The sequence below is a fragment of the Vanellus vanellus genome, assembly GCF_965231255.1.
Source record: "Vanellus vanellus genome assembly, chromosome: 2".
Taxonomy (NCBI): Eukaryota; Metazoa; Chordata; class Aves; order Charadriiformes; family Charadriidae; genus Vanellus; species Vanellus vanellus.
The window spans coordinates 160,154,999-160,178,926 of NC_138906.1; the positions used below are offsets into that span (position 1 = coordinate 160,154,999).

At 38.7% G+C, this 23,928-nt stretch overlaps 1 protein-coding gene across 1 annotated transcript in view; it reads right to left on the reverse strand.

Moving 5' to 3' along the window:
- The window catches only part of ASAP1 (ArfGAP with SH3 domain, ankyrin repeat and PH domain 1), a 155,895-nt gene that overhangs the window by 77,763 nt on the left and 54,204 nt on the right, over window positions 1–23,928 (reverse strand). Inside the window, exon 4 of the mRNA XM_082499527.1 lies at window positions 1,612–1,684. Coding sequence (XP_082355653.1) covers window positions 1,612–1,684 — 73 coding nt within the window. The remainder of the gene's footprint in view (window positions 1–1,611; window positions 1,685–23,928) is intronic.

Here is a 23,928-nt window from a genome sequence, read left to right on the forward strand (position 1 = left end):
TTTTTACAAGGTTTTTTCAAACGTATAACTTTTTTTCACATGTATAACACATGCTTTTTGTCTTGCTCTTACTAACCTTAGTTTACGTTTACCAATTACTGCATGAATTGCCTCCTGTGCATACCTTTTCAAATTATAACGTAGCCTATCACAACAGCATTCTGAAGAGGGAGCTAGAGTATTATTTGTAGTGCTTTCTTTATCCAATAGAATTTATACTAACTTGCACCTTTGAAAAAAAGGCTTGTTCAGAAAGAGGAGAAAAAAACCCAACCTAACAAAAAAACCCCAAAACCCTAGCTATCTCTGGTCCTTTTTAAGTACAGAGGCAGCCAATTAAAACAACCATTAACCAGTCTTCTATTGCTTTTACTCAATGTGACTAGTTCGTGATATAGTGTGGCCTACTTACAGGCACTGAAAACAATATTACTTTTATTACATGACTTAAATGAAATGATAGTTAAAATCCCTAGTATAATTGACATATTCCAAAACAAGCAGAACACCCTTCACGTGTTCTGCATTTTTTATCAGTTTTGAAATTCAGTAAGTACTTTCAAACGGAAAAGCTGCTTGGAGCATCTGAATACTTATAAAAGCATAAAACTAAACACGCGTGTACCAAATACTTCACAGTCTATTAGGAAAATGTTCATCAAGTGAAGTTACAGAAAAGCTAATTAAAACATGGTGCTAGTAGAGCAACAATATTAGTGATCGGCAGAAAGGTTAAGAATCTACAATACAGTAAAAAAAAACACATATGTCCATAAACATGGGGTAACGGGACAGCACACACCATACCAAAACAACACAGAAACTGAGGCCACTCAGAAGCTGTTCTGAATAAGGAAAATATTTGCTAAACTGATTATTACTGGTGGGGAATAGGAACTGGGATTTTCAAACCCCAGTATTTACAACTAGGTGATTACTGGAAAGTATACAGGTCTGCTACCATATTTGGCACAGTTTTAAGACTTTAAGAGAAACAGGAGTAGAAGCCAGGTATACTTCATAACATTTTAAAAGCCTAATTTATATATTGGCCTCTGTTTGATCATCATTTGTTACTGAACTCAAACTGATTATCAATTCATATTCCAGATTCCTATTCTCCCAGAGTTATTACTATAGCTTCAATAAAACACCAGCTGTGTCTTCAAAAAGCAAAACAATGATGGGAGAGCCAAGTATTGAAGCAACAAACATCTATCTGTAGATACTGGTTTTTATTTATTTTTTTAACAATGAGAACTTGTTAATAAGTTTATTTCACTTAGAACCACACTCCATGAATTCAATGTAGGACATTGCCTAGATCGAATAGTTGAAGGTAACTGCTTGAAATGTTATGACAGCAAGAAAATTTACCCATGTGAATTCTCCTAGAGGCCTTTGAGAAGGATTATGAGAGTGAAAGAACTGGAGAACACATTAATTTGATGTATAATCAGAAGCAAAGAAAGGAAATTTTTAAATTCAAACACTCCTAAACTGATAAGCATCTCTTATGGTACATACTTCAACAGGGTAAATTGCAAGACATTTCTCAAACTTGAAATGAAACGCTTAGGTTCTCATGTAAAACTGAAAACAATGTCATACCTTGCCCGGAATTATATATTGCTTTCACAGATTTTTTCACCTTCTGTAGCGCAGTTCTGTCTTGATCCAATGCCTACAATAACAACGAAATACACAAACTTTAAATATTTACTTCACTGTTCAATAGAATACAACATAACATTTAGAAAGAAACCCACAAAATAAGTAGTTTCACAGGCTGGAAAAAACTGCAGATATAACGTATTCGGTCTGCAGGAAGGTCTGAAGTCATTCAACCACTTCAAGACAAATTAAAGAACTGAGCTGAAAAAGTAGAGCAGCAGTGACAGTGCTAGAAGAAAAGCAGTATTTCAGTTTTGAAAGGGACAAAGCATTTATTCAAAATGTAATATATTTTGAAAAAAAAAAAAAACAAAAAAAAACAAAACACAACCAAGAAATAGTTAAGTAGATGCTTCTACTGCTATTAACTTGCTGGTTAGCTTCTACCGTTTTCCCACAGTAGTAGTCTTCCACCTACAGACACACATTATCTCACTAACCTCTTGTCCCAAACTCCACAACAGAATTTTATAAATACATAAGATGAAAAGCAGCAAATAAGAAAAGGACTAAGATCTGGTTTCATGCAATATAATGTGACTGAAAATAAATATTTATAATACTCCTCAAATATGCACTTGTGGGATTCTATCATTCTGAATTTCAAATTTTCTGCAATAGTTTCAAAATCCAGAATAAAATGGTATTAAGTCATGATGAATTCAGGATTAGATTTCTAGTTACCTTCTTTTTTAAGCGACGTAACTTCACCCTACCCACTTGCAATCTCATGTAAGAAATCAAATTAACATGAGAAAGAACTATTATCATAAAGCAAAACATAAAGTCAAAGTAAACATTAGTCTTAACTTGTGGAATTAAGAACCTTAAAAGCACCATACCAGTACTGTGTGCAGTGATCCAGTCAATTTCATTTCAGTGTGAGTTTTGGATATTCTGCATACTTAACGTGTTGTACTCTGTTCCCAGCTATCCATGGAGAACATACACAGAAGTGTTTAAATTATTTCCTGTACTTTTTCCAATTTAGATCACAGGCAATTTCCCATGACATAAGTAATGTTTGATCAGTAACCTCACTTTTTAATGAAGCTGGCAGTGTTTGCCATGTTATATTCATGTTCAAATCACTGAAAACTGGAGAACTTGTACTCAGAATGACTGCCAGGATAGCAGCCCAACTGAGCCTGTTAGCTATTGTAGACCACAAAGTTCCTTAGGTAGCCATAGTATCCAAACAGCTTAAAGCCTGGAGCTTCTGTGGGTCTGATACCTGAAGACTGGCAGACCAAGGCAGGATGGCAGTTATTCCTACAGCAGGGCGCACCTAAGACAGGGTCATCACCAGCAACACTATGAGTGTTCACCAATAAGTCGAGCTTTCACTCTCAAAGCTGAAATGACTGAATTATATTGCACTGGGCTCCAAAAAACCACAGCAGGAGCTCCAGGTCATCTAGAGTGTTAAGCACTGGAAATGGTCATACACGAGGGTACTGCTCCTAGGCAAGTTCAAAATGCTGAATGTTTTGGTGTATGCACACTTACAGTAGGAACCCATATAGAGAGAAACCAATTAATATATAATAGTTCTATTTCGGAGTGGCACAACTTTAACCAAGCAAAATATCATAGCTGAACAATATATGAAAGTCTAACAAAAGAAGATGTAGTGTTTCTGTTCTTTAACTGAAAACTACCATATTCTCAAATCATCACTTCTGTGCTAGCTAAAACTAGAGATTTTGGAACCACAGTATTTTTATATAAGTGCTTTCAAATGCTATTTATCTCTAGTTCTTCATTTGCAGCAGAACAATGGATTCAAATATTCAGAACTGCAAATATAATTTTTTTCTTTTGCTTCCCAGTAAAATATTGGATTTTACTTGACTTTCATTTTGCCAGAAAGAGTTGAAATTTTTAAATTTAATAAAATATTAGGAACTCTGTGTTCTTTTTCAAGACAGTGCACAGCAAGTGATTTTCCTCATTCCTTTGGAAACGCTGTCAAAAGCTTTTGCTTCTGCCTGCCTGCTACGCCAGACAGTTGTTACACATTTCTACTGAAGTTTCCCCATCTTCAATGACCAGAAAAAAATGATTCACTTGTCTCGTAAGAGTTTGAACACAGAATAGTACAAGAATTTGAAACCAGTATTTTGGAAAAAAGACAACAGTTAATATCGATGAGATTCAGACATAAAAGTTTGTAATATATTCTAATATTGAAGCAAACTGGACACTCAGGAGGAGAAAACAAATACAAAAACTCCAAGAAAGATGGTACTTGTTCCTAAAGATACTAATCTAGAAGACTAGGACCAATAGACTAGAAAAATCTTCCAAATTGGATTTGATATAGAATTAATTTTAATCACTAATATGGGAGCAGGAGGGAAGGGCACAGCCATTATTTTAAGAGAGCGATCACTGAGCAAAGCAATATTCAGAGATGACATCCACTGCCTGAAGGAGCCAGTGATCTAAGTCAGAACGACATCACAGGTCAATTTTGTATTTTTATATCTGCAAATACAATCTTTACGTGAACTAGTTCTTCTTAGTCCAAAGCTCCCTAAATGAAACAAATCCTCATAACTGTATATCCGGGCAGAGTGTAAAATGCCTACCGCAGTGGGAACCCAATCCTGTGTAGGATTCTGGGCATACAAAAACTGGTATCTAGGGTTCTTTTGGGTGGTTTTGAGTGGTGTTTTATATAACTGTAGGTAATCTCTTTACTAATATATTACATTCTTCTCTAATGTCTTTCACTAATAATGCTGTGCTCAATGCTCAATTCAATCATTATTCCAGAGTAATGTTTTAAGTATGTTAAACTAGAAAGGAACAGCCTTGCTTTCCCCAGTTCAGTGAAAGCATGCTTTTCCAGTATCCATTATTTTTATTTTCCAGTATTTAGAATACTAAATATTTTTACTCCTCATCTCAGAAAACACAAAATCTGACCTTCCAGTAAAAATGGCATACACTTATAATATTGAAAACCATTATGCCTCAGAGAGCCAAGGAGCCTCTGTGACAATCTGCAGGTATTCAGATGTGCTCCTTCCTACATACTAAATTCTTCCTCATCAGCACCCATTCCTGGAAAATGGTTCTTTCTTCATTTCTGTGATACCACCTCCCAGTACGCCCTTTTAACTTCCCTGGGAGAACTTTTTCTTACCTTCTTATGCATTCTGAAGAGAGCTTTGCTATCTCTTTGGCTGAACAGAGCTTTATTCTTGAAAACTGTCATATTGGAGACAAGCTCCACCTTCATTCAAAATAATGCAAATTTAGTGTTTGCAAAAACCTGAGACATTAGTGAAGAAATAAAGAAAAAGAAACCCACCATATTTAATATGCTTATATAAAATTAAACAAGGAAAGCTTCCTGGCCCTCATACTCAGCAGATTTGCTAAGCATTATCTCTGACATACGCCTTATCAAGGTTTTATCTTCCTGCATTCCCTTATATTGAAGTTTATGGCCAAGAAGAAAACCTCCTGACCATCGAAGATCGCTCTTCTAACTAATCAGTTGGGAATCCCCCAGACAGTCACCCCAGATTTAATCTCTCCTTTCTGCTAATATTTAGCTGCTTTGAACCTAGCCTGCAATTTCAAACCACCAAGCTAGTTCAAATCTGTATCACTAAAGAAAGTAGTGTCTCTCCTTCCTCATACCAGAGCATTCATGTTGGCTACATGGAGATCCAGTTCAGGAGCTGCTGTGGTGACCTCAGCTCCATGAAAACCAGGGGCTCTTTTCGAGCACTGCGGATTTATCTCCCCTTGCATCCGTGCACAGCACACTGATAGGAAGTTGTACTTAGAGTCTCCATTTCACATTCAGAGGCCAGACTGCTTGCAGCACCCTCCTTCTTTAAGATGTACATTTTCTGGCAGCTATTCATACCAATAGAAAAATTGGAAACTTGTCCACTGGAGGAAACAAAATCAAATTAATTCTGGGGTGGAGGGAAGGCGAGTCCTCCCAACAGATAATTTCACTTATGTAGATCACTGGGCAGCTGCAGGTACACTTTTACCGGCATAACACATCACACAAGTCAGTACTGGGTCAGAAAAGGTGTATGTTGACATGCCATAGCCCACACACCACAGTCTTCTCTGCTAGATGAGGCAGAGCCGTGCACCGCTGTTCACACAGACACTGCTTTTGCCACTCTTCAACCCTCTAGAACCTGAGCTCTGCTCAATAGAGGGTATTTCTATTTTTGGGCCATGCTCGGTTTTAATACCTACTAAATTTTAAGCCAGAAATTACACTACTGTGCAGTGTAGAAAGTGCTAGAATTTGGATTGCTATTTATCTTCGATGTACTAAAAACTGCCAAACTCCCATTTAGATAGACTAATTGTTTCTTTAGAACCTTGTGTCTTTTTATTCCATATATATATATATATATATATTTGTATGCATGCGTGTGGATGTAAGAGTCTGTCTACTGGAGATAATACATAATATCTGATGTACTTATTCCTAATAAACATGAAAAGCATGGTTTGAGCAAGGTAAAAAAAGACTTCCTTTCTTGAAGTGAAACTACTATTACAGAAACTGATCAAAGAAGTGTTTGTTACACATATTAGATATAGTTCTAGAAATCAGCATCATCCTAAAGGCACACACTCGCATAGAGGATGCTACGTCCCCCTTCAGCCCACTAGGTCTACTAAAACACCAAATATGTTTTGTGTACCTTGCAAAGACTTACAAGTTGAATAGGAAAAAAATACCCACTGATTTCTGTTTCAGCCTTACAATAATAAAAAGAGTGGCTCAAGACACTGGCAATCACATTAATATGTCAGCATACATGATTAATCCCTCAAGTAGATTATTATCCAGAGAAGATGTATTTTCCAACTGGAACAAACTGTTCATCCTATCAGAGGAAGAGAGATTTTCACTCCATTTTTAGGAGATTTGCCCTAAAAAATTCCATATCCTACCACTACCAAAACCCACCCACAAAAACAATACACCAAAACAGATGTGTTTTAAACAGTTACAATATCTTGCACAAGACTAACCCATGACAGAAACTTGAAGGCTAACAAAGCACGCACAATCTACGTACTCTTGACAAAAATCCCTCCATATGTTTTAGGAAATTATTTTCATATATTAAGAAAAAAAAACCAATCCATGCAGAGTATAAAATATTTGAGGTTATACACACAGATGGGTATAACGAATGCTTTGTAGTCATGCATGTATTGTCAGACACAAGATGAATTATTTCATGGAAAATACACATATGATCTATTGGCTTCGAGGAACTAAAAGAATTAAGTCTTTCACTTACCAGCTAACAAACTAATCCCACCCTGGCACAGAAGTGACTGACGTTTACTATTGGCTGTATTAGAAAATATACTTGCCACCTGCTGAAGTCCCAGTTACAATATCCATGTAACAAAGTAGAGCGATGGCACCTTACAAAGTTAATGCTGTTCAGCACCAGTATCAGTTTTCTTCACAATAAAATCCAGATTTCATCAGATGGGTAATAAACGCAGACTAGACAGGTTAGTAAGTTATTACATGCAACTGAAATTGCAACAACACAAACCCCCATAATTTCCCCAGTGAAATATAAACAAAAGAAGAGAGTCGAGTGTTGGTCTCCTGTAGCTTATCCACTCAGAAATGAGCAAACTACCAAACTCACTTATTTCTGTACATGGAGAAGTGATTCAAAGCACCCTTCCTGTCCTTCCCGCTCAGTTTGTATTGGCCCTGCCAGTCCCCAGTTTGAAGTCTGTTTCCAAGTGTTGCTTGCAGCACATGTCTACATGATAAAAATAGGGGAGTGGTTAAGAATTATCTAGAGACACATAATCCCCTCATGTAAAAGATGGATAAAGACAGGCACAGTTTGAATTTGTCCTGAATTACTTAAAAACTCAAAGGGTCCAAATGAGAGAAAGCAAACCAAACCAACACATCAACAAGGACTTAGCACTGTAGTAACTGCCACCAGCATCATTGAGGACACCATCATTTACCAGCCATTCCCAAAATAATAACAATTAAAAGATACTATTATTTTTTGAAAAATGTGGTTTCCCTGAAGATTGGAAACTTCAAGTGTTTTAACCACAAGCTAATGAAGTGAGCATCAGTAACCAAATTTAGGAAATAGGTTTTTCCAGAAAATACTTTTTTCAGGTAATGCCAAAGCTTAGCAGAGATCCCATCAGCTGAACTTCCCTCACAGCTCCTGCTGTTAGTTACATGGCCGGATGCAATGCAACAGCCTTTTTCCAAACTGGTGGACATGTGAAAAATCATCAGCCCTTCAGTGCTGTAAATGTCACATTAGATAAGCAAGCTCATTTGTGTAATCTCCAAAAAGAGTTGCAAAAATAATAGTCACTAAATTATTCTTCAAGTATTACTCAAATGGAAGCCCAGTAGACATTGCTTGAAATATCTCTAAAAAGTCCAGTATTGCTAATTGTAATTTGTTTTGGCAAATGATTTTTGGATCCCTCTTTGCAACCAGACCCCTACCCAGAAGCCTCTTCTACAAGGGCATGAAAGTAGACACTAATTGCTATCTATGTCTGATGGCTGTAGATAAAATGAAGTTAGCATCACGTTTTTCCTAATGAGCATGCAGCAGGTATTTGATTTCGTAAATGCGCTGACACCTTTGGGAATACTTAACAATATTTTGGGCAGTTCCTTCCTTTAAGTTCTCAATTGAGTTACATTGATATTCCTGAGTTTAGCTCATTTTGTGCAGAAGGTACATTTAGAGATAACTGAAAAATAAAACTATGAGATTTGTTTTCACATACGGTGATGACACAGATCAGATTCATTTTTTAACTGCTGTTGTGTAGGAGATGCTGAAAAGCCCACAACTCATGACAACACTTGAAAACATTGAGTGACAGATACAAAATTTTCCGCACAGGCTCTAAAACAGCCTCCACTGGGTAAAAACTAATCTTGGTGATAAAGATCACAGAATCACAGAATAGTTTGGGTTGGAAAGGACCTTAAAGATCATCTAGTCCAAACTCCTTGCGATGGTCAGGGACACCTTCAACTAGACCAGGTTGCTCTGAGCCCCGTCCAGCCTGACCTTGAACACTGCCAATGATGTAGCATCCACAACTTCCCCAGGCTCAGTGGGGCATCCACAGCTACTTAGTGCCAATATTCTTGTCTTTATACTGGCAACAACATACCCCGAACTAGGGACGGCTATCATTCACTATAACCAAACTCGCTTCATTACACTGGTCAGCTTTAATACTACTAATTAGAAACCCAAGACAGCAAAAACAGTGGAGAAAACTTAACCGTCTTCATGTCACCGCAGCACAATTTTACCTATTTCTTACTCCAGCAACGGATAAACACACTAGCATGATTAATGGGGTAAAATATGGTTAAAGCTCAGAAACCAGCAAACCTATAGCCATGCCCACAGCTCCCAAAGATACCACTGCACAAAATTCCCAAATTGCACACGCAAGTTTTGCCAGCATTAAAGCTGCATAGCACCAGCAAGTGGCTGCAAAGACCACAAATAGAGGAGTCCTCCTATACTATAAATGCTTCTGTGTTTAAAAATAAGTGTTTCTGTTACACTCTGCTTTTTAGCAAGTCATGGCATATTGTCAATCTTCCCCCCCCCCCAGTTGATCTTTCTTGTCCACATTAACAATCTGCTAAATACTGCTTTGAAAGCACAACGGGAATGATCTTAATCTAAGAAAGAGAAGCCTATTTTGTACCTGTGCTCTCGCAAATCCCTCCTTACACTTTTTTCAAAGTCCAGTGCAATACATTACTTAGAGTATTGGCTACCAAATACTACCCTCCAAAATATTTTTTTCCAGCATACAGTTCCATAGACATAGTATATAAATGAAATTTTTAATTAACTTATTGAAGATACATGTAATCTGAAAAACCCAATACACTATATAAAGTGCTATTCTCATTTAACAAAAATCTAACCTAAAAAGCTTATATGCAAAAGACATAACTAAATACAAGTCGAAAAAGCCTGAAATAGAACAAGGTTTTTTGATTGTTCTAGAAAATAAATAATAAATACATAAGACGACCATGAATAGTTGAGGTAAGGTAGCAAATTGAAGAGAAGATCACATGCACACAGCATAAACACAAATGCACTAAGTAGATGTGGCAGTAGACACAGATTTATTAGAAAGAAATGTGATTCTTAGCAACTTGAATAGGGAAAAAAAAAGCATGAGAGTCTCTGGAGAATTGCTCCCCCTCACCATATCTGACTGTAAGTTTCACTAACAGCAGAGCTCTTCAGTTGCCACACCAGTGTTAAATACCACAAAATATTTTCCTCTCATGTTAGCTCTTCTCTTTCTTTGTTTGAAACCACCAAATATTTTGCAGCATGCTCTGCATTTAAGCTGTTATCCCAATAACTCACAGGTGTTACCTAGTCAGGGAGGGAAGTTGCACCAGATCAGGACTCATGAGTTACGATTATTACCACCTTCTCAGGCAGCAAAATTCTTCAAATACTGTACACAGACTCTATTTATCCCCGAGTGCCATTTTTGAGCTTCATAAAGTACTCACTCCCTCATCCATTGCCAGCCTCACAGTGGTGTTGCAATCACCCATTACACTTACACCTCCTACCTCCACAAATGTCAATCAGTATTGCTATTTGCTGGTATATGGTATCAGCTGGCAGCAGAGATATGGAGGACATCAGAAATATGTTCATGTTAGACCAAGCCCTTTCAAAATGTTATTACTAATATTACAGACCCTTTTTTCTTTAAAAAAATTGCATCATCGGGGAGGGGATGGGGTACACATGGTCCCTTACTTGAGAACAGAAACAACCCATGCTCCTCCTCTTAGCCCCTGAAGAAATATTTAATGAACTATGAACAATTTAATGAACAATGAACATTTGGACAGGTAAGATGAAACAGTTAACCCAACGAAGGTTAAAATCAATAGCAATCCACATTCCAGCTGGTGTATTATGACCAGAAATAACAGGTCAACAGGCATCCCTGCAGGTTTCTGGAAAGCTGCAGTGCTCAGTTGCTCCACAGGACCCGAAAAACATGGTTTTCCTGTCTCCCTCTCCCCACCACTCATTGCCACTACCTCCTTGGTACCAACACACTAGCGTTCAGAAAACTAGAAAGTCAAGAAATTAGATCCAATGAAAGTTACTTTTTTGGGTGCATTATGGCCAGCACAAAGGAGGACAACTACACACGGGGTGGCTCTACCCCTTTCAATGGATGCATAAGTTTATACCACATTAAAATTGCCATGTGACCATAACCTGATAAAACAGATGTTATTTAATATTTCAACTACATTAAGTTCTGTTCCATCCCAGCTGCATCCCTTGCTTTCCACCTACTTTTGATCCATGAAGATACACTTTGAGACGGTAAAACTTGGACCCTTAGAAAACAACTCTGTGAAAAAGCAGCAATATTCATGCACGTAGGAGTTAAATTCAATTTTCTCTGTCAGCAGGGGTGACTCAGGCTACAGATTTCCTTTTTTAATCTCACATTCTTTCTCTTGATTTTAAAATGGTTATATCCTTCAGAAATTCAGTCAACTATTTAAAATACAGTAACTAACTGCAGTTCCTTATGCCTTTTCTCATGATCTTCACAAGCGCGTAAACCATTGCTGAAGTATGGACTGAAGTTTTACATTTGCCGCTATAGAGAATTACTGCACTTAATGATACCAATCAAGCAAAATCGGAAGAGCACTTTATGCAACTTTCAGTGTGCTGTATTATTAACTCTCTAGTAACCCATTATAAATACCTCCTGCTACTTTTACAGGACCATTTATCCCCTACACCACACATCACTCCAAGCACTCAGCACTTCCTCTCAGCATGCTTCTTGCTCAGAGAGAAGGCATTATTTAGTGAAGGTGAATTATTTCTAAAGGCTAGAAGCTACCTTTGGTAAGAGAACTAAACAGAAAGAAAACACTAAGTGATGCAACAAAAGTTGTAGGAAACTAACCGTAGCGTTTACAGAAATACTGAACTTGAATTTCCCTTCACAGAGCAGCCCCTTTAAAAGTCCCACCTATTCCTCCTTATTACCTGAGACACAAGGTGCAACCCTTCAGGTCTCTGCAGAGCAGCTACAGCAGGCACAAACTGCATCTCCAGAGACGAGCGCATGCCAAGACAGAGGCCAAGCACCCTGCCCATTCTCATAGCCCTATAAAAATCCCAAATGGTGAACCAGAGTGGATATCCAATGGCTGAACACAGTCTATTCCGACACAAAAGGCAGAGGACTTTAAACTAACCAGCAGGTAACAAATTCAAAATTAAAAAATAAAACTAAAAAATGGAAAAGCATAGTGCACTGCATATGGTAAGTGGTGGAACTCCTTGTTGATCATAAAGTTTTACATACTTAAAAAAAATATAAAGGAATAAAGTCATGGAAGAGAAATGCAGCATGACCATTAAACATAAAATTGACACCTTTGTTCTGCCATTCCCTGAGCTGCACATTACTGGAGACTGGGAGATCATACTGGAGAAGGTATCCCTACACCTCTGCCCTTTTCCTACACTCTTCCCTTGTCATCTGCTGTTGGCTAAGTCAGAAAAGAACCTAGGCTTTTATCAACTTCTGGACTATCTCAGCACAGCTGTTCTTCCACTCGCTAATGGTATTTCTGTTATGTAAGCTGCAATGAGAAGGAATTCACCAGTAGATAACCATATATGCACAATACCAAGCAACAGAGAAACCTTAGTAAAAAAAAATGGAAAAAAAAAAAAAAAAAACAACAAAAAGCCCTGAAGCAAACTAGGACGTTTTGTTTCTCTTCCTTCATATTGGTTTTGTTTTCTTCAGTTATCATTGCAAAACTCCCAAAAGCTATTTATATATAGAAGGGGGAAGATTTTCTGAAAGGTTTAGTAATAATTAAGTAGTAAGGTATTAACTGAACGATTATGCTCACCTGACCAGTGAAACATTTCATACAATTTGTTTTTTAAATGTACATAGCCCTTCAACATTAGTCCACATTTCAGAAGTTATACTGATGGGCTCTAGGAAAATCAAACTATTAAACTTAAAACAAAATAAACAGTTTGTTCAAATTGCCATTGTGTATTTTACAGTACATCTTAAACTCAAAAGAGAACAAAAGCTGGACTTTTTCATGTATAGATTGGAGAATCTTTGTTTTTACAGTCATAGAAAAAGAAAAGCTGTGATTTATTGCCAGTCTTAACAAGGACAGCTGTTTGATATTGTATCTTTTGCCCCATACCCAGAAAGAGTGAAAGTCAATTAATTTCTTTATATCGTTCCAGAACATCCAGTCTTTTATGCAGTGAATGGAAACTTACTGGACTAATGCATCTAACAAACACTAAAAGTATAAAGTCTTTTCAGAAAGCCATTTTGTTTTAATAAAAATCCATAATCCTCTACAGAAAAATGAACAGCCTGTTATTCAGCCAGCTCCTAGCCTTTTAAGAGCAACATTTTTAATATAGATTTTCTTTATACATACACTGCTTTGGAAGGAATCTTGGTGCATCAGACACTGAAGAAACCCAGCATGCTGAGTTCAGCCCTTTAGTGATCTCCTTACCAATGAGGGTAACAAGGTATGTTGCATTTGAGAAGTATCTCGCTTGACACAGAATATTTTGACAAAAAAAAAAAAAAAATTGTTGGTGAACATCTACCTGGCAAACCTCAGCAAAATTCCAGTTCACATCATCACAGGTTTAGATTAAATTAAGGGTAGGGAAAATAGAAATGGTAAAAGACATGGTAGTGATGCTGCCTTTAAGTCAGAAAGTCTTGGTTTAATCGCAACAGCTTTTATGGAACTCCAGCTCAGAATGTCCCTGTTCATAAACCGGTGGAACGGCATACCAAGACAAATATCACTGCATACTGTTTCTATACTCTTTCCACAAGTATCCATTTCCCACCTTGGTCAGAGACAGCTATGGGCCGAGCGAGCAAAGGTACATACATTCCCATGACCATAAATCTTTCCTTGTGAATTCACAAGAGAATATTGTAGGATTCTATTTCTGCCTTGGCTTATTGCAAGTTACCAGTAGGCAGCTAGAATGGAGTAAATCCTACACCTGGCAACTGCAGTCTTTCAGAGCTTTCATGAACGTCGCATTGTTCGGCTCTCTGGGAGCCAGCACTGCACAGAATGCTAAGGGCTGTATTCGGCAGGGCTGAAGGCAAGACACAAATAGAACGGCGCAGCAAAGGAAACTGTGTGCAATGATGCAAAAAAATCCTATTGCTGATTTGTATTCTGCCTGAATACGAGGAAGAAAGTAAGAAAATCTCCAGCTCATTCACATGAGGAATATAAATAGAAAACTCAGTAAAGAACTATTTTTCTAAGCGTTGGCATTTGGAACATATTCAAACTCTAGTTTTATACTGAATAATCATAAAATGCAACACTTGTTAATCACAAAATTTGAGAGTTCCAAAATTTGGAAATAGACTGATTTAATGCCAATGTTACATACAGTTTATGTAATGTACATAAGTAGAAATCATAGTTAAAGACACATAATACAGTAGGTGATGGCAACTGTAGATAACTATCTCCCATGGTAGATGCAATTTTATGGTACATTTCACAATAGTTATAAAAAGCTGAAAGGCAGAGCTTGAGGACCATAAACAAGAGATTATTTTACAAACATTCAACTGACAAAGTCATAGGCACTGAGGAAAAAATTGGTGTTACGGAAATAACACAGTGAAGCAAAATAAACAGCACAGTGGAAAAGCATTTAAATGTATACCACAATAAGGAAAAAAAAAAAACAAAAAACAAAACAAAACAAAAAAACATGAAGCAGATTTGCAATTTTGCAATCCAGAATCTTTTCAAGGGGTATTTTTTACTTGCAGCTCCCTCTTCAGGAGGGTGCACAAAACCAAAGCCACCTGAGAGGGCATGGGAAGGGAACTCCTGCCAGGTGAAGCTTTGCTGTTATTTAAAGGAGGAAAACCAAACAAAAAACCAACCCACACCATACATATTTGTGCCGTTTCACAAAATAAAGACTGTATCTCTAAACACAAGTAGAACATAATATTAGGATAGGACCTGTAAAACAAAATATACTTTATCCACATAAGATGCATTTCAGACAGGTTTACTCCAGACTAGATCTATACTGTTCTGTGCACTGAATACTCAGTAGCAGTTGGAATGCATCTTCCAGCTCATTTTCATCCAAAAGTAAACCAGTTTTGTCTACTATAAAACTGCTCCATGCCATGAGACACAGCATAAGAGAGGCAATGAGGAAATTCACTTCAAAACAACACTCATGCTCCAAACTAGAACACAGAAAACAGTGCTGAAAATTGAGAGCTCTATCAAAGACTTGTCGTCAGATGAGTCTGATTTTCAAAAGGCATTAGAGTTAGACAACCATATGCTTACTCATCCTCCAGTTCTTTAAATTTTGTGCTCATTTCTATACAAAATTGTACCCATTCATCGTTCCTTGGAAGGGGGAACTGTGCATTATTGGCTGTGCAGAAAAGGGCAGCTATCACTGGGCTACTATAGAAAGAGGCAAGAGGCCCCTCTTGATTTTAGATATGATCTTCAGAGAGCTCCACCAAAAAAGTAATAATCTAAAGCCAAAAGTGATAATTGTTACATCTCAATAAAGATTTGCTATCTTTAGACACGTAACTTGGTAAATAAACCTCTTTTGAATCAATATCCGTAAAAAGCCTCGTTGCCATGTTGAATATATCCCAACAGACTACCTTATACTATTTTTAGCCACAGCCAAAAGAAAGCAGAGGAAAAAGACAACCGGACACACAAACTCCATCCAAATGGGTTACGGGTTGCTAAATCCGGTAGCTCGATACAGGTGAGGTTCCATGTTCCTAGCTCCAGCCAGTACCAAGGTTGAGGTTGTATTTCGAGCAGACACACACAGCACGAAGGGCTCCTCATGCTGGTCTCCACTCCGGCTGACCAGGACAAAGGTACATTACTGCAGTGTGACATGCCTCATACAGAATCACAGAATTATCAGAGTTGGAAGGGACCTCTAGAGATCATCTAGTCCAACTCCCCTGCTCAAGCAGGATTGCCCAGAGCACATTACTCAGGAGTGCATCCAGGTGGGTCTTGAAAACCTCCAGGGAAGGGGACTCCACAACCTCCCTGGGCAGCCTGTTCCAGTGCTCTGTCACCCTCACCGTAAAGAAGTTTTTCCGTGTATTTGAACGGAACTTCCTGTGTTCTAACTTGTGCCCATTACCCCTCGTCCTGTCGCTGGGAACCATTGAAAAGAGCCTGGCTCCATCCTCCTTCAACCCACCCTTTAGATACTTGTACGCCATAATAAGGTCTCCCCTCAGCCTTCTCTTCTCCAGGCTAAAGAGTCCCAGCTCTCTCAGCCTTTCCTCATAAGGCAGATGCTCCAAGCCCTTAATCATCTTAGTTGCCCTTTGCTGGACTCGCTCCAGCAGTTCCCTGTCCCTCTTGAACTGGGGAGCCCAAAACTGGACACAGTATTCCAGTTGTGGCCTCACCAGTGCAGTGTAGAGGGGGAGAATGACCTCCCTCGACCTACTGGCCACACTCTTCCCTATGCAGCCCATGATTCCATTGGCCTTTTTGGCGACAAGGGCACATTGCTGGGCCATGGATAATTTACTGTCTACCACAACCCCCAGATCCTTCTCCTCCGAGCTACTTCCCAGCAGGTCCGCCCCTAACCTGTACTGGTGCCTAGCATTCTGTATGTATGTGCCATACACAGAGATGTACACATGCAAACACGTCTCTCAACCAGCCCGAGATCTCACTGCATCTCTGGTTGTTGGCATGGACCTGCTGGTCCCTCTAGCAGCCAACCAGCAGACCTGTTCTCTCAGTCTCTCCCAGATTTATGGCTGCTTCAATACCTGGCCCCCAAGCATCTTACCTGTTCTCGACCCTAATAATAGTCCTGCCTGATATTCATTAGCTTAATACTGCACACTGACATACGCAGCCACGTGGTATGCATGCATTCCAGTTGTTGGCACCCCAAGGCACACGGGTCCCTATGACCCAATGGTCCAACTCCAGTCTGGGTTGTGCTCTGACACTGGCACTTAGTGCTCCTTAATAAGTCCTGAAACTATTCCATGAAGCTCTTCCCCTCCATCCTATAATAAGTCTTATGGAACTGATCACCTTCATGTAGCAGACTCAGGAAGAGCCAGGTCAGGATGCTCCATTTCTCAGATTTTTAGGATTTCCCCAGCTATCACTGTTCCACTGGGTTTGTGGGGATGAACCTTTTATCACACAACCTAACATTCCCCTCAACTTAAAAGTAAAGCCAGAGATAATTGCACCATTGTACACTTTGTACCTCAAATACTCAGGAGTTAAGGTGCTGTGATATGAAAAAAAAACGTTTTTTATAAAGATTTATTTTAAAGACTGCATATCAACTTAGAAACTTACTAGGATGTACATGCCATTTTCTATCTCCTTAAAAAAAATGAAGAGATGAAATTAATTTTTAATGGCAAAAAAGGACTTACCTTGACCAATTAACGACAGCTTTCTCACAGATTATACAGTCAAAAAAAAAAAAAAAGGTTAAATTGTCAGCTTCAGCAAAGGCTGAAGTATTCTCACTTATATTACCAAAGTGCTCAAGCATAAGCCAAACTCCTTTGGGGTAAGAACTCTTCAAGTGCCAAACAAAGCCTCTGATCTGACAGAGGCAACACATGAAAGAAAATGACTATGCTTTCTTACACGAAGGAGGAGTACAACAAGACAGCCCTTGATAGCATGACAGACAGCTCTCTTTTCAAGTTCCTATTGGCATCATGAAAGAGAAATATGTAACATTTGAGCACACTCATAGGGAGTTCCTAGCAAGCAGAAGAGGTATCACAGAAGTCAAGGCAGCTCCCTTTAAGTCTACAACCAAATGAGCACAGAAGACCAGAGTCAAGGATGGACACAAGTGGAAGACAGCAAGAAAGAGACAAAAGGTTGAGAGAAAAAGTGGAAAGCTATAAGGTTACTCCTACCCCAAAGAAAAAAAAAAACAGCTGAAGATGTATATACAGGCAATCACAGCTATTTTAGAGGAAGCACAAGGCACCCATTTCCCATAGGAACAACCTTCAAGATAACACACATTCTTCATCTGTATCCCAGAGATCAATGAATTTTTCAAGTAGTGGATTAAAACAAAACAAAACAAACCTACATAAAAATCTCTGCAAAAGCAGACAATTTCACTCTCACCAAGTTCAGACCTTGGTCAGATCCACAAGTTCCAAGATGCTGCATTTCATGCACCTCTGGAAGTGCCTTGGTTTTTTGATGTCTGCTTTGCTGCATGCCCTTAAAGAAATACCACATTTGGTAATATTTCTTTTAACTTACTGACCTGAAAGATCTACAGCCCACATTGCATACAGACAAACCAAACAGTTGAGTGAATTCATAGATTCACGACAAGCTCAACATGACCTGGCAATGTACACTCACAGCCCAGAAGGACAACTGTATCCTGGGCTGCATCAGAAGAAGCATGGCCAGCAGGTTGAGGGAGGGGATTCTGCCCCTCCACTCCACTCTAGTGAGACCCCCACCTGGAGTACTGCATCCAGCTCTGGAGCCCTCAGCACAGGAAAGACATGGGCCTGTTGGGTAGGGTCCAGAGGAGGGCCACAGATGATCAGAGGATTGGAGCACCTCTCCTATGAAGACAGGCTGAGAGAGTTGAGATTGTTCAGCCCGGACAAGAGAAGGCTCCGGGGAGACCTTATAACAGCCTTCCAGCACTTTATAGGGGGCCTACAGGAGAGCTGGGGAAGGACTCTTTACAAGGGCATGGAGTGATAGGACAAGGGATAAGGGCTTCCAACTGGAAGAGGGCAGATTTAGATTAGATATTAGGAAGAAGTTTTTCACTGAGGGTGGTGAGGCACTGGAACAAACCGCCCAGGAAAGCTGTGGATGCCCCATCCCTGCAGGTGTTCGAGACCAGGTTGGATGGGGCTTCGAGCAACCTGGTCTGGCAGAAGGTGTCCCTGCCCATGGCAGGGGGGTTGGAACTAGATGATCTTTAAGGTCCCTTCCAACCTAAACCATTCGATGATTCTATGGTTAACTGACCACGAATTTAGAACAAATGAATATGATAAAATACAAACCTAAAAACTGTGCAGTTAAAAAAAGTCACTGTTCCCAAGTTAATATTACAAGCACTAATACCTAAATACAAGGGAAAAACGCAGAACTTCAAGTTTTGTTCAAGAAATGGTTTCCCAGTTATACAAACCAAATCCATACTGCTGCTGTGCCCTCCGCATGCACATCTGCATGTGGCACAAAAGAACTTGCAGCCCCAGGCAGCACTGCACCACTCGGGCTCATGAGGGAGAGCACCTTCACCTGGCCACAGTGCCCGACCCTGCAAGAACAGATGCTACAGAAACTTTGCCTGTCAAACTCTGAAAAACACTGATTTAGGTTTTGGCCTGTAATTATGAATTCCAAAAATAATAAGTTCAAACTTACATGTTTCATAATGCTAGTATTTACAGTAATACTTTTTCTTTAATCACTAAGAAATTTGATTTCCAATTTATTACACTAAACTACCTTGAGTTACCTTCACATGGCAACAGGGAAAGACTACACAGTCACTCAGGTAACAACACATGATTACCTGCTACAAGTACTGTGTACGTGCTCTTACATACAGAAATCATAAAATTAAAAGAGAACTTCACTGCAACATCACTATTTCACAGCAATTAGTAGCAACTTTGCTGGTCTTCTCAATTGTCCTGTGAGGGTAAAAACTAAAACTTTCTGAGCAACCTGCGGTACCAAGTAACTTTATAAATTAAGTACCTTAGCCAAAATAAGTGTTACTCCTATGATAAAGCGTCACCAAATTCAACTGATCAAGAAATTCAGAGAATCCTTGGTCTCATAAGACAGCAAGCCTTTCTATGATACAGCAGTATCTTCCGATCCCTACATGTGTCATTTAAAGTGAAGTAAGCTATCACAGACTCCTGGAGTTAGGTATGGGATTATAAAGTGTGTATTGGATGTCTTGGGAATCTTGGGGGGGGGCGACACATGGGGAATCTCAGTTATATTCTAAGCCTTGTGAAACTGAAAGAAAAAGCATACCAAAACAATTAGCTGGAGGCAGTTTTCTACTCTAAAAAAGGATTTTCCAAATATGCACTCATGAAGCTACCCAGAACACTCTTCCAGCATACATTTCCAAAACTCATCGCTAAAACCCAAATACCTTGTGCGCCTCTTAGTTTCACACTTAAGTAGTGCAACAGTTAATCTAAAATCCCAAAAGTAAAGAATTTTCCCCCAGTTCTCAAAAGGTAAAACTCAGTGCTGGTTCTATTGTTGCAATGAATCCAAAGTACCTTCCTACTTGGTAAGAAAACAGCTGATATAAATTTGACACTCCAAATTAAAACCAGCCTCTTATTAAAATACTTTTCATTTGAGAAAGATTGCAATGGAAGGGACAGTCACACGGCATCCTGCCTTTTTGACTATGGAAACTTGTACAGAGCCCTTATTCAAAAGCAAGGCTGTCAATACCATACCACTATTTGGTATACAGAAACAACACTATTTGAAATCAGCTTCTCCCCTTAATGTCTTATAGAATGCAGATGTCTTGGCAAGGTTGGCACTAGAAAAAAACCCAAGCTATTCAACCAGCTGCTTTGATTTTGTTATGCCTGAACAGTCACATGCTCCGTTGAGAACTCTATTCTGTTTATGCCTTGAGTCAGTATAAAGCTTTTTGTTGTTTATTAGCACAAGCAGCAGTTTTTAAACAATTTCTTGTGATACAAAGAAACAAAACAACTCCTGTAGAAATAATTCACACAAATTAATAAAAGCATGTCAATAAGTTTTTTAACAATGTATGAATGTCCGTAGACCATACAATGTCATTTGGGTTATTTTTTTTTTTCCAAACCGTAGGTATATAACCAACATACAGCATCTTAACAAGTAAAATTAAACTGAACTGTTACTAACTACCCCTGTGCATGCTCCTAGCCTGGAGCAAGTGAAAAAGTATCTTAGCCCGTATTTTTACGGGTTACCTTCCATTAACAGCACTGTACAATCATTGCAGCCACCTAACTTGCAGGCCTTAACTGCATCTGCACCACAGATTACAAAGGAGTATTATGACCAGAAGGTATGCTTCCCAAATCACCTAGCAGTTTCCAAGCAACTAACTTGTTAGGAGAAGCATTATTTTCAAAAAGTACCAAGAGAAACTAAAACATACATACCTTAAAGGTATCTTTTAGACACTCCAAAGATGAAACATAATTGTCAGCTTGGAGTCCAATCGATCCAAACTGTCTGTTGAAGAGGAAGAAAAACTAGCTGTCCATTCTTTTGCTTTGCCTATAAATACTATTGTCTGAGCCTTCTTAAGGGCTCTCAAGACCAATACATCTGTGTGGTCTTAACGTCAGGTAAGCCATCGCTGGTGCAGTTAGCATACTACTAAACTAAAAGAAATTTTTCACTTAACAGTGGCATCAGTAAACATAAAGGAGTAATTTTTTAAAAGGTTGTGCTACAACTCATTCATCCAAAATCACATCAAATAGGAAATATTTGCAACAAAATGTTTCTTAATATACAATATAAATATTTCTTCCAAATTGTATATCTTATTATACATTAAAAATACCCTTAAAGTATATGAGAGAATTCTTCAATGAGTTATTCTTTTCCAAGATGACGCTTTTGTTACAGTTGTTTTAAAAACAATTGAATACACCCAATCTTGAGAGAAGAAAAACAATTATGGATTAAAGCAATGGAGCTTTTTTGTTTGTTTTGCTCAAATATTCATTGAACAGCCCCCTTCATACTTGATAAGCATGTATGGGTTACCCTCTACTGTTATCATAAGCTTAGGAAAAACTTTGGAGGTCAGTTACCCCCAAAACTGTAAACTCCATTGTGGCTAGACTTAATTCAATGCCTGCAATGGTACATATTTATCCCATTCAGTAGCCTGTATAAAACATCATTGTTGGTGTACAGAGCAACAGGTCTGTACCACCAAAAATAGTTAAATCAGAAAGACTTCGCAGCGTAACATACTTAAGTCACAAAAAGGGACAGGAAAATTTTACCACACTCTCAGGCAAACGTCTTTTAATCAGCCTGTCAAATACAACAGACTCAAAGACAACAGACTAGTTAGCAAGATACCTTGACCCATATTTGCATCTCCAAGAAGGAAAGAAAAAATTGGAGAAAGATTAAAAGTCTAGAGCCTTCCCTTTTTTCCACCCACGACTTCAAGGATAAGATTAGTCATACACACAAACATTGCATCAAGACGGGTTGTGCTTTTTACCAGGTGCAGCAGGAGGCACTGATGAAAGAAAGAGTCCAGGACAGGCACTTCTCCAGCTGACTCAGTGCTAACTTGCAAGAGAGACCGAGAGAGGGGGGGGAAAAAAGCTGTAAGTGAAGTCAGGTGTAACTCCATGAAGTACCATTTTCCCTTTTTTCCTACATTATTCAGAAACATTTGCAATTCTGTTGTCCATTCTCAAAGTCATGATGAATGTTTTAAATTTGCACTCTATTTTACCCTGATTTGAGTTGACTGTGATTTTAAGGTAAAGCAATAGTAGGCTTTTCATCCCACCATGTACCAAATTACCAAAGAGAGGCATGCTACCAAACACTCCAGCTGCCTATTTTATCCTTTAGATGATTCAAAGGGTTATCGGAAGCACAAGTTCCCATTTCAACTGAATGGTTCAAGCAGTGAAGTGGTATGACAGGCTAAGAAACTCAGAAATTGTGTGCACACAAATTGAGGATCTTCTGCAGCCATCTAGATTTCCAGAGGTTTTCGTGACCTAATGTAAGTACTGGCTCACAACATGTGCAGCAGAAACTTCTACTGGCCTGTATATATTCAAGAATCTGGACAACAGCATCAATCATTATATCCATTCTGCAAAATCTACACGGCATGCACAGTAACTCCCAAAAGCACTGCATTTGTTATACACTTCCAGACCAACTCTACCAAAACCTTAGCTCTCCCAAAATTGTCAAACTTGCTACATGTGCAATAACCTTGGAGAACTGATTTAAGTGTCACGTACACTTATCAGTCAGACTAGTTCCTGAAAAATATTTCTAGGTAATTTCATGTTAAACAGTCTTAAAAGTATCGCACCATCAAACTGTGTGCTCATGTCAGGCACATTTTGATCAGTCTTTTGCTACTCTATTCTCTAATCCACTGCCACATGTGACAGTTGTTGTTACCACCATTCAGCTAAGTACATTTTCAAATTCAACATTAAAATAACTTTACTGCTAGGCAGATGTCCTACTTGGTGTATTGGATTTACATGGGAAAGTTTTGGTAGAGGGGCAGTGGCTGTAGGGGGAACTTCTGTGAGACGACACCACAAGCTGCCCCCATGTCGGACAGAGCCGGCTCCTATTCCACTAAGGACCCAATACACTTGGCAACACTTTTTCAGTTATGAGTGACTTTAATTTCTCTTTGACCTTGGGAGTATTTTTTTTTTAATGATTTTACAATTTCATTTATCATTCATTCAACTTTATCATGAAAATTATCACTTTCTTGCACTGGGTAAAGCTCTTCAGGTATGTTCCTTACAATCCCCTTTAATGAAACACCAGAACAACCAGTAAATACTATTCATTAAGAAATAGAAAAAATTTCACATGTGAAAGGCTACTGAGAATCCATACAAGATATGACTTCTCTTAGACAACCTGCAACATCTCAGTGGTATCACTGCTTGAAAACAACTGCTCTCAGCTGCCACCATGGTGCCCTGTGACCTCTTAAGACCAGCCTGGGTCATAATGTGACTACAGAGATAGGAATCTAGTTTATTTATCAACCTTCAAACAGCAATCCTCCTATCAGTCACACAAATTCACCTTGGTACATGTGTCTCATCTGCTTCTGGCCTAAGCTGAAACCTGGTAACTTCCTATACGTACTGTGTAGATGTTTCATTAATATTACTGCAATACTCTAACCACCTGTGCAAATTCCTTTTTCTATTTCAGTTTCTTTTAATCTGTTTAGTAAGCATGGGTAACACCTGGTTGTAGTACCAGCTTACCCACAT